General features: G+C 40.6%; 1 protein-coding gene across 3 annotated transcripts in view; it reads left to right on the top strand.

Moving 5' to 3' along the window:
• wwp2 (WW domain containing E3 ubiquitin protein ligase 2) overlaps positions 1 to 12,479 on the top strand; it is a 172,961-nt gene that overhangs the window by 95,563 nt on the left and 64,919 nt on the right. For all 3 annotated transcript variants that reach the window (XM_085991726.1, XM_085991724.1, XM_085991725.1), the window contains exon 9: positions 10,644 to 10,733. In XM_085991726.1, coding sequence (XP_085847852.1) covers positions 10,644 to 10,733 — 90 coding nt within the window. The remainder of the gene's footprint in view (positions 1 to 10,643; positions 10,734 to 12,479) is intronic.

Consider the following 12,479-nt stretch of genomic DNA (forward strand, 5'->3'; position numbering starts at 1 on the left):
GTAAATCATGTCTGACAAATCTGATTGAATTTTTCGAGGGGGTGACTAGGGGGGTGGACGAGGGAAATGCTGTGGATGTGGTTTACATGGACTTCAGTAAAGCTTTTGACAAAGTCCCGCATAGGAGACTGGTCAAGAAGGTAAGAGCCCATGGGATCCAGGGTGCCTTGGCACGTTGGATCCTAAACTGGCTGAGTGGCAGGAGGCAGAGGGTGATGGTCGAAGGTTGCTTTTGTGACTGGAAGCCTGTGTCCAGTGGGGTACCTCAGGGATCGGTGCTGGGTCCCTTGTTGTTTGTGATCTACATAAATGATTTGGATGAGAATGTAAAAGGTATGATCAGTAAGTTCGCAGATGACATGAAAATTGGTGGGGTGGTAAATTGCGAGGAGGAAAGCCTCAGACTACAGGACGATATAAACGGGTTGGTCAGATGGGCGGAAAAGTGGCAAATGGAATTTAACCCTGAAAAGTGCGAGGTGATGCATTTTGGACGGACAAATAAGGCAAGGGAATACACAATGAGTGGTAGGACCCTAGGAAGTACAGAGGGTCAGAGGGACCTTGGTGTACATGTACATAGATCCCTGAAGGCAGCGGAACAGGTAGATAAGGTGGTTAAAAAGGCATATGGGATACTTGCCTTCATTAGCCGAGGCATAGAATATAAGAGCAGGGAGGTTATGATGGAGCTGTACAAAACGCTGGTGAGGCCACAGCTGGAGTACTGTGTGCAGTTCTGGTCGCCTCACTATAGGAAGGATGTGATTGCTTTGGAGAGGGTGCAGAGAAGATTCACCAGGATGTTACCTGGGATGGAGCGCCTCAGCTATGAAGAAAGACTAAACAGGCTGGGGTTGTTTTCCTTGGAGCAAAGAAGGCTGAGGGGGGACCTGATTGAGGTGTACAAAATGATGAGGGGCATAGATAGGGTAGATAAAGAGGAACTTTTCCCCTTAGTGGGGGGGTCAATAACAAGGGGGCATAGATTCAGGGTAAGGGGCAGGAGATTTAGAGGGGATTTGAGGAGGAACTTTTTCACCCAGAGGGTGGTTGGAATGTGGAATTCAATGCCTGAAAGGGTGGTGGAGGCAGGAACCCTCACAACATTCAAGAAGCATTTGGATGAGCACTTGAAATGCCATTGCATACAAGGCTATGGACCAAATGCTGGAAAATGGGATTAGACTGGACAGGGATGGATGGGCGGCGCAGACACGATGGGCCGAAGGGCCTCTTTCTGTGCTGTAAAACTCTATGACTCTAAATACATTTTTACACAACATGTCGTCATGATCTGGAATGCCCTGCCTGAAAGGGTGGTGGAAGCAGATTCAGTAATAACTTTCAATAGGGAATTGGATAAATACTTGAAAAGGAAAAATTTGCAAGACTATGGGGAATAGAGCAAGGGAGTGGGACTACTTTTATAGCTCTTACAAAGAGCCTGCTCAGGCTCGATTGGGCCAAATTGCCTCCTCCTGTGCTGCAAGATTCTATGAATCAATGCTTACCAACTAACAGGAGACTACTAGTTCTTTCTGCTGATTTTTTAAATGTTCTCCTACCCATTCTGGTCTGTCCTCAGATGGACGATTTGCATTATTCTGAGGTATTCCATCTCATGCCCAACAGAAAATTGTTTGCTCAGTGTGAGTATGTTGAGATTGGAATTTGCATCGGGACTTTGTTGAACAGAAATCTATTTTTATAAATTATAGACCCTAGTTTCTGATGTAATTTAAATGAATGAAAAGTGTGATTACTAACTGGTCAAGAGTGAGATTTTTGCCTGCCATTAAGTAGTGTGATTATTCTTCAGCTTTTTGAATACTGCAATAACCGTACCCACAAAACAAATTGGATTCTGATTTTCACTTTCATCAGTGTACTAAAAGTAGATCCTGTTATAAATCTCATCATTCATCAAGAAACTACTTGTGAAATAATGCTGGACGGCCATGGTGGCGCTGTCCAAGGAGTATAAATACTCGGGCGTCGGCCCCAGCTTGCCAGGGACATTTTGTAAGACAAGGAACTAGTGAAGTACAACTAGACCTCCATGTTCTGAAACAAGTTGATTAAAGCCTTGCTTTATGCTCAAACCAAGTGTGTAGTGAGTTTTGTTATGTCAGATCCCGCATAGCCAGCTCACCGGCTTTTAAATAGGAAAAACCGCGCATGCGCCATATTTTGAATGGGCCACACAGCCCCTTAAAGGGACTGCGCATCCCCCCCAAAAAATTAAAGGGAGCATTGCTCACGACCACATAACAAACTTCAATTTTAGTAGCTAAGTTCTTTAGTTGCTGCATTCTGATGCCTATTATTCTTTCAAATAATGTTTGAATATGTAATAAAGCCAGTGGAAAATGTTTATAATTATCTCTTTCAATTTATTATTTTTATACATATAGTTAGTGCATTGAATAAAAAAAAGCAAGGAAGTGCTGTTGAATTTGTACAAGACTGTTGTTAAGGCCACAGGGAGTATTTCATGCAGTTCTGGGCACCCCATCATAGGAAGGATATCAGAGGCATGGAAAGGCAAAGACTCACTGCAGTGATATACCAGGAATAAGAGAATATAGTTATGAATAACGTCTTAAAAAAATGGCTAAGCAGTTTCTCATAGAAGCTTTCAAATTTATGAAAGATTTTGGGAAAGTAAATAATGAAAGATTCTTTCCACTGATTGACAAATCAGCAGCAAAAAAGGATAGACTCAGCAAGGATAAGTTAAAAAATTTCTTTCTGCACACAGAGGACGATTACAACATGGAATATTTTACTACAAGTGCCTCTTGAGGCAGAGGCTACAGTATATCCACTAAAAGGGAATTGGAGAAGTATTTGAAAGGAAGAACGTAAAAGGTTACAGTGAAAGGGCAGGGAAATGAGATTAGATTAGACAGCTCCAGTCGAAGAGCTAGCTGTAAATCCGGTGAAAATTCTATTCTTTTTCACGAATCAATTTGGCTGCAAAATAAAAATCCCCAGACATTCATAATAAATTCACAGTTGTGATCAAACAATACAAACACAAGCACAATGGGACTAAAATGCTGCAATGATATCAAACAGCTGTGTTTGCTTTCCAGTCCCAACTGACATTTGGAGAAGGCTGTCTTCAAAGGGGAAAGCTTTGCTTGTTTTGGCGGGGTGGGGGGGCACTTCATCCCAGAAGATGCTTTTATATATTTTTTTCAGCCACCTGCAAAGGTCTCCTGCAGCTGGTGGCTGAAAAACAAATAAAAGCATCGACATAAACCTGATTTTTTTTTAGTCTGGTAGAAAGGAAGTTTTCCTTCCTTACTGCCACCAATCTCGCTCCGGCTAAGAAACATACTATTGCAGTGGCAGCACATTCCTTACCATACATGATTGTGTCTGTTATCTTTGTATTCACTTTCTGACAGAACAACACAGCACCAACACTTCTTTCATGCATGTTAGGTCACATTTCACGGCCAATGCACACCTGTGCTTCTCCCTTGCCACGAGTTCACACGGAGACCAATGGTACAATTTCAAAGTAAACGCAGGATTGTGACACGTGGACCTTTCTCCGGGCCCAGCTTACAGTATAAAAGACCCTAATGTAAGAGATGAGACGAGCCCAGGCTAGCAGAAACTGCTCTACGTTATGTTAGCCCAGGTCCTGCCAACAAAACATTGACAGAAGCCATGGGCAAGTCTACTGTCCAGTAAATACCACCGTGCCAAATGAAGCAGAACATTGTGGTGTTGGAGTGGCTAGAAAATACGTCAATTATATACAGGAAAAAGTGGTTTTAAGAACAAATTAGCGACTACATTCTTCAAGTACCCCAACTGACAACTCCTTTTTCTAAACTATCAGCAGAAAAAAATAGTTCATTTTAATTCCATTTTTGTGGGGAAAAAATGAGATTGTTTGAAAAGGAAAGCACAACAACCATTGTTAAGTAAATAGTAAAAACTGGTATTTGTGTTAGTAAAGTCTGTTTAAGCAATTCACTGCAATGTTAGAGCTATGCTGAGTTCAAAAGGGAGCTTGTAGTTTGTCTGTCAGGAAATTCTAAATTATTAAGACACAGAACTGTTTATTTAATTATGAAACCAATACTCTAAAGCCAGAGCAGGGCTCATACAGTAGTTACAGATTACTGCTGTTTAAAAATCAGTGTTCCTTTATGTGGTGTGTGTATGTGAGAGTTACTGTTTCCCTGGTTGTCGACTTCCTGGCTGACACTACGCAAACCTCAATTTCTACAATTAGTCTCAAAAGGATCTTTATTCAGTCGCCTGTAGAACTGATGGCTGCCTTTACCATTATAAAGCCCAGCAAGTGGTTCTTTATTTTCTGTTGATATAAACTGTGGTTGTAATCTGTGTTTGCCTTAATTTACTGAGTGTCTCAATGGTGTGGTTTTGTATGTGTTTGCATGCATTTATGTATGACTTGCTGAATGTTTGTGAAGGTGACTTGACTTAATGAACTTCCTTTCTACCTTCGTCTTGTGTGTATATATAAAAACTCATGAAGCATCCAGTTTTTCTATTTCAGATTTTTAAGCCTAAAGTTAGATAGATTTACAATAATACACCCATGTAACAGCATCCATAAACTTAAGCTCATCCAAAACTCTGCTGCCCTCACTCGCACCAAGTTCCGTTCATCCATCACCTTGTGCTCGCTGACCTATAATGGCTCCTGGTCCACCATCGCCTCAATTTTAAAATTCTTTTCTTTGTGTTCAAATCCCTCCGTGCCCTCGCCCCTCCCTATCTCTGTAACCTCCTTCAGCCATACAATTCTCCCAGAGCTCTGTGTTATTCCAACTCTCTATCCTCACTTCCTTTGCCCCACCATTGGTGGCCGTACTTTCAGCCGTCTGGGTCCTAAGCTCTGGAATTCCCTCCCTAAACCCCTCTGCCTATCCACCTCTATCTCATCCTTTAAGGCGCTCCTTAAAGCCTACCTCTTTCACCAAGCTTTTGGTCACCTGTCCTAGTGTCGTCTCCTTTGGCTTGGTGGCAATTATTGTCTGATTATGCCCCTGTGAAGCATCTTGGGAAGTTTTACTACGTTAAAGGTGCTACATAAATGCAAGTTGTTGGTGTTTAGAATAATGCATACAGGAAACTTCACGATATCCGGCACCGACTGGACCGAGCTGCTGCCGATCTATCAAAACTTCTGCATAGACCAGCGCTAATGTTGAAGGATACGGAGGTTTTCATCTCCGTATCTGACAACAAACACTTGCTTAGCAACAGCTTGTAAACACTCGGCCTGTACCTTGGAAGCGTCTCTGAAGCTGTTGCTAAGCTACAGAGACGCTTTCCAGAGCCTGACTGTTATTTAAAAAAAAAAAAAAAAAATGTTTAAATACTAGAAGAAAAAAAACCTAACCAAAACGGCTGCTAATTTCTGCCGTTAGACCAAGGTTTCCGGACATACAACCTCCGGATAAACCAAAGTTTCCTGTACCATGCTATTTGTGTCGTAGAACATTGGCCGCTAGTGCGAGGATCCTTCTAGATTAAAGAAATTAAATGTATCTAATTGAAGAACCTTTAATAGTGGATTTTTCTCTCTGATATATTGCCAGTAGCAGCCCCACTTTGGCAGTAGCAGCTTGAGCTAAATAAGGTGGTTCTTCTGCCTCCAGAGGCTCTGAGACCCACCTAACAGTGGATTTTTTGCCTGTGCCTCGACTGCACCACCTTTCTGGGTGTAGCCTTTCCTTAGAAACTAGCTTTAACTTGGCATTTTCTATCTGTTGCTCCTGCGCTGCAAAATATAAATAAGATATATTCTATATCACTGACAGCCTCAGGTAATATCAAACCAAAGCAATCTTGTAATTTAAACACATAATAAATGGGAGTAATTTAAAGGCCCACTCACATGAAAAATAGATACCTGCCGAATGCTTTTGTGTCAGCCGTGGCTCAGTGGGTAGCACTCTCACCTCTGAGTCAGAAGGTTGTGGGTCCATGTCCCACTCCAGAGACCTGAGCACAAAAATCTAGATTAACACTTCAGTGCAGTACTGAGGGAGTGCTGCACTGTCGGAGGTGACGTCTTTCAGATGAGACGTTAAACCGAGGCCCCGTCTGCTCTCTCAGGTGGACGTAAAAGATCCCATGGCACTATTTCGAAGAGGAGCAGGGGAGTTATCCCCAGTGTCCTGGCCAATATTTATCCCTCAGTCAACATCACTAAAACAGATTATCTGGTCATTATCACATTGCTGTTTGTGGGAGCTTGCTGTGCGCAAATTGGCTGCCGCGTTTCCTACATTACAACAGTGACTACACTCCAAAAGCACTTAATTGGCTGTAAAGCGCTTTGGGACGTCCTGAGGTCGTGAAAGGCGCTATATAAATGCAAGTCTTTTTTCAACATTTCCATATGCCTGGTCTGACACTTCCATTTGCAAAGCTACCTATAGACTATTTAACTACCAGGTTACAGAGGGTGGTGTTTAGGCCAGATGAGCTTTGCATAGGCGAACTCTTTGTGCTAAAGTTTCAATGAAAAATAGTGCCTTTTGTAGGGAGCCTTTTTAAGTTAAAAGCAAACTACAGCCCATGTGCCAATTCTGGCTCTTGATTGCTAGCAATTAGCCATCGAAATCTGGCATTTCAGTTCTACTTGTGCTTGGATTTCTTACTCGCTGGTTTGTCCTATAGGAATTTCATGAGCATGGGGGACTTTGGAAAGGCCTTTTCTTAGTGCAGTTGCCTCAATGATAAATAAATCCTATACTGTATTAGAAAGCCTAAATCTGTTGGTATCCATAGTTTGAGATGTATGTCAATTAATGGGAGCATTGATTGAAACTTTTATTTATTCATTGGCTGTGAAGCACTTTGGGATGTTCCTGAAGTTGCAAAAGGTTCTATATAAATGCAAGTTCTGTCTATTTTTCTTTGTTGTATGTGGCCCTTAAGGCTCCATGATATGCACCAAAGGGGCCCACAAAGATTTTTTTAAAAAGCTTGGATGCTTCCTGGTTAAGGAGTTGAAATTAGTTTTTTTTGCCTTTGCCTAGAATACTGAACTTAGAATTACCGTATTCATACTGCAGGGAGTTAAGATTAATATTATCGTTTATGAAGAGCAGTCACAGCATTGCCTTAAAGGTCTCTTGTGCACTGGTGTTGCTAACAGGAGTATTTGTAGTAATAACTAAAGATAAGTCATGGCTGCTGAATATTGTGTTGAACTGAATAGGAAGAACAACTGATATTATAATGGCATTATAGCTTGTATGTTCTGAATGAATTATTTGGACAGTTTGATTGGTTCCACAACTTGGCATATAAACATATCATTTACTTCAATATCTGGGGTGTTTAATGAGAATTTGAACTCGTGGTGAAATAATTACAGATGATACTGTTTTGATTACTAGAAAAACAGATCTCCCTGTGTATATTTTGAGTTTGAAATAAAAGTCCCCTTAAATTCCAGCAGGGTTTATCTAAATCCTTTTTTCTTTCTGCAGTAATTATATCCATTTCTATCCCCTTTTTTTTGCTGTCTTTCCACTTCCAGGTTGGCTGCCTGCACCCGAGATAATTAGCCAGTTTGGCTCATGGAACTGTCTAGATTTTTGATCAATGTTGCTGTGTATTTACTGAGCTAATGTTAGACAGAAGGAATGGATAGATAGATTTGCCACTCTTCCTCCCCTCCCATTCAAACATTTGATTGCTTTATAGTCATGACGGATTTAAGTATTAGCTTGGTTCATGACCAGAAAAATCAAATTTTGTAAGTTCGAGTTCAAATGATAGAAAAGGCTAGGATGTCTACCTGGATCTTCTGAGTGAGATTTATTCCTTTTTATCCTTGGAGGTTGCTTATATCTACATTTTCAGAAGTACAATAAAGATTTTTAAAAATCACATGGACTAATAACAGCATTTGCAACCAAATCCCTTGTTCAGCCTATGCAAATCGATTATTAGCACACTCCGTTATTCTCTTTTTGTGGGTACCTTCTGAGCGTGACCTAAACCAACCTTCTGGACTCGTATCAACAATGTCAGATAATAACTTAATGACATATTCCATTGCCAGGTTAAGATGAGCTGTTTGCCCGAAGGGTTTCAGTAGTTACTTTATGTTCTGCCGTTGTAATTAAGCAGAACGTACCAAATTAAAATGTAACTCGGTGTAAGGGCTTTAAATCCATATATGCATGAGGCACTACTACTGTGATGCTGTTCATTTGTGGGTGGATTATTTATACCAGTGACTTTTAGTCAGAAACTACTGCTTTATCATACCAAAGCTTTGTATCGCATAGCCTCAGTTTCAGAACTTTCACAAAACCCATCACAGTCAGTAACTGTGGCTCATATTGAGAAAATTGGGACATAAAGCCAAAGAAGCTTTTGAAACAACTTAGTTCAACTTCAGAAAGATCTTGTGAAAATATATTAATTTGTATAGCTTCAACTTTAGAGAATAAAGTTTATGAAAGTTCAGCAAAACTAAACGTAAGAAAGTAATGTTTGGTAAACATGTAATTTGGAATGATGTACAGTAGTCCATTTACGAGCGCAGACAAGGGAGTTTTCAGTTCCCCGCTTGGTTCCTTTTACAAACTGTTAGTGTTAGAAAATTGGTCCTCAAGCAAAAAGTTTTTCAATGAAGGATTTTTAGTCTGGAATACATTCTGACCTCAAATGGGTGGTAAATCCACATAATCACTTGAAAGCGAAGACCATCTCAGTGTGAATCAACATGTGGTTCATATTATTGATGCTTCAAAAACATGTTAGTGAACTTATCCAGCATATTTAGTGTTAGGATTATGAAGGGTTATGATAAGATATGTAGTGATAGATTGTTTCCACTCGTCAGTGAGATGGTAACAGGATGGTGCAAACTCCAGAATGCAAAGAATTGAAGGGGATGTTAGAAAAACAATGTTACATAAAAGGTGATTGGAATTATCTGTCTGTAAATTATTTTAAAAGGGAGAGATAGGGAAATGGAAATTACAATCTAGTATAGTAAATCTTGTTTTTGTTATGTCAGTGGAGCAGTTTGGAGGGAGTTATAGCCTTCCCCTAATTATACAGTATAGGAATCTGGGGACACATTCACTTAGGAGTGCTTAATAAACATTCTCCTGTGCACTGATCTTTAGGTGGTGGTGTATTAGGAAAACCAATAGAGGAGAAAATAAAGGGACACAAATTAGAGAGAAACTCACACTCTAAATGATGAGCATTTTGGCCTTTGTCTTTTTACCATTTTACCATTCAACATATTGCCATTCGTTTGACAGCTGCCAAGATGTGATTAACATAAAATAAAATGCACATAGACAAAGAATATTTCTTAATTTATAATTTTGGAATAAACAAGAGGATTTTATTCTGTACTTTCTGTTGGAGAAATGCTACTTTAGTTCCTAACTTGTCAAATAACACGAATAGTTTCTGAAACCTTTAACAAGAAGCACTTCTATGGCAAGGAGAGCACTACTTAATTTTTCTCAGAACATAATCAGCACGCTTGTTTGCATTATTGAGCTTAACTCTTAATTAGAAATAAAATCAGAGTTAACTTAAAAAAATCAGTTGTGGTATTTACAACATGAAACAAAAAAAGCAAGCTATATGCTGATGTTCAGCAAATTTTGTGTTGAAATTTCCTTCTGGCTCTTCAGACTTTGAAATTTCTTTGTGACTCAAATATAAAAGGAAGATCATCATTAACTTGAACACTGCACAATATTTTCTCTCATTTTCTAAGGAAATGTTCAGCAAAAGACTGACAGAATTTACATCATTGTTAAATGGTAGGACAACCTTCACTTGTAGGGTAATATTGAACTGCTCTTCAGAACAGCTTTATCATTTCTAAGCTCTGCCTAAGAAAAGAAGATAATGAGAGATTTATTTCTTTTAGTAAATTCAACAATAAGTAATTTATATGCTATACCTTGTGTTCTTTCAAGACCAGCTTTATTTAACAGCTAGGTTATACATTTTATCAAAAGAGTGGCTTTTGTCAGAGCATCTTTGTATATCAAACTGTGAATGATATTTTTGTTTCAATTAGTTAAGTTAACAATGTGCCAGCCAACAAGCTGCTGAAGCCAACCATTCATCTGGGAAGTCTGCATACTGTACGTTGAAATAATTCAAACAGACTGTTTTTTTTTAAAAAGAGGGATGAGCAGTTGGTTTAGATTTTACAGATCTTTTATAAAAAGATCCATTTCGTACCAGTGCTTTTTTCAGCAGTGAAATTTTATACTTTAGCACCGTAGGTTCTTGTTAAACAAGTGAGACCGCAAATGGTAATTTTGCTTCTTACGCAGTAATAATGCAAGTTAATTGTGACTTGGGCCAACAGTACGGATAATAAATACTTAGAAAGAAAATCAGAAATCTTGAAAATTAGGACAGATAAAAAAATGAATATGTTAAAATGTGAGTACTTTACCGAAATGCATACACAGTATCTTGAATCATCCAAGAGCACCTGATGCTTTGTGTAAATTCCAGAATGGGCTGGAACCTAGCCATTTTTTAGCATTAATACATGGTGTACATTTTTATCAGAAATATCAAAAACCATTTCATAATACAATACTATTTTGACCTGTGGCTTTTTTTTCCAGATGGGAACAGCGAGTGCTTCCTAATGGAAGAGTATACTATGTGGATCACAACACCAAAACTACCACGTGGGAGAGGCCTCTGCCCCCAGGGTAAGTTCAGGTCAACTAGCCAAAAAGAGTTTAATTCAAAATATATTTTTTGGGGGAAAAGGAAGAGTGCACTTAAGGAATAGCAGAAATACTCCATCAAAACCACTCCATTAATTACAGTGGAATTTTGATTGCCCACCATGATGGATAGAACTTGCCCTGGAAGATAATTAAAATTGGTGGAAAATTGAGGCCCCCCCCCCCCCCCCCGCAACAACTACATAGCTGGTTGCTGCTCTGAGATTTGAATGTGCTACTTCTTTCCCCCTAAATGCCTCAGTCCTCTCTCAGCCACACGTTCCTCCATTCACAGTTCCTCCTGGAAGACTCAGCTGGCACGTGAATGGTTGATTTGGCTTAATGCTCCCCATACATCACTCCACCTGCCAGGCCTGCCACAGACCAAAAGGATGAGGCTAAAAGTCGTCCTGTTCTCCCCCTCCATCCCCCCCCCCCCCCCTCACAAACAACTCCGGAGGACCCAGCCACAGTGGGTACTATTAAAGCCAATTTATGCTCACCTCTAATGATATGGTTGGCAATCTCTGCCACAGTCAGTGCTAAGAGCTGCTGACTTTAAACTCAATAGTTTCCCTGTTTAAATGCTAGCCTGTGCTGTTAAGTGGAGCATGTGTTGGACGTGACACCAACTTGTTGCTGTACTGTCCCTTTCACACTTTTCTAAGTTACGGGGTGAGCGGGTTTGCTATCCCTTGCTGTGCTTGGCATCAGGAGCGTTTGTGGCTCGATGTTTCAGTTCCGTGCTGGGTCCAGCAGCCAAAGTTTGCAAAGATTGCTTAGGGCGGTTGGGGGAGCTTTAACCTGGCATATTAGCTGTTGCAGCACCAGCTGATCTTGCCAGCGGAGTGGAACAAAAAATAAATATGGATAGTCCTAACTCCAGCTGGGCTCCATTTGTTGCAAAGATTCTCAAAGATAATGGAAATTGTGGATAATGGGAGTGTGGTAATTGAGCTTTCACTGTATGTTGTAATTTTCTAAGAACATAAGAATATAAGAAATAGGCCACTTGGCCCCTCGAGCCTGCTCCGCCATTCAATAAGATTATAGATACATAGAAGATAGGAGCAGGAGTAGGCCATTCGGCCCTTCGAGCCTGCTCCGCCATTCAATGAGATCATGGCTGATCATCCAAATTCAGTACCCGGTCCCTGCCTTCTCCCCATATCCCTTGATCCCTTTAGCCTCAAGAAATATATCCAACTCTTTCTTGAATATACTTAATGAACTGGCCTCCACCGCCCTCTGTGACAGAGAATTCCACAGGTTCACCACTCTCTGGGTGAAGAAATTCCTCCTCATTTCAGTCCTAAATGGCTTACCCCTTATCCTTAGACTATGACCCCTGGTTCTGGACTCCCCGGCCATCAGAAACATCCTTCCTGCATCTAGTCTGTCCAGGCCTGACAGAATTTTATAGGTTTCGATGAGATCCCCTCTCAATCTTCTAAACTCCAGTGAGTATAAGCCCAATCGACACAATCTCTCCTCATACGTCATTCCTGCCATCCCAGGTATCAGCCTGGTGAATCTTCGCTGCACTCCTTCCATGGCAAGAACGTCCTTCCTCAGGTAAGGCGACCAAAACTGCACACAATACTCAAGGTGTGGTCTCACCAAGGCCCTGTACAACTGCAGCAAGACATCCTTGTTCTTGTACTCGAACCCTCTTGCTACGAAGGCCAACATACCATTTGCCTTCTTAACCGCCTGCTGCACCTGCAT

This window comes from Somniosus microcephalus, chromosome 6 (assembly GCF_052327205.1).
Source record: "Somniosus microcephalus isolate GS21.2 chromosome 6, FLI_Smic_1.0, whole genome shotgun sequence".
Taxonomy (NCBI): domain Eukaryota; kingdom Metazoa; phylum Chordata; class Chondrichthyes; order Squaliformes; family Somniosidae; genus Somniosus; species Somniosus microcephalus.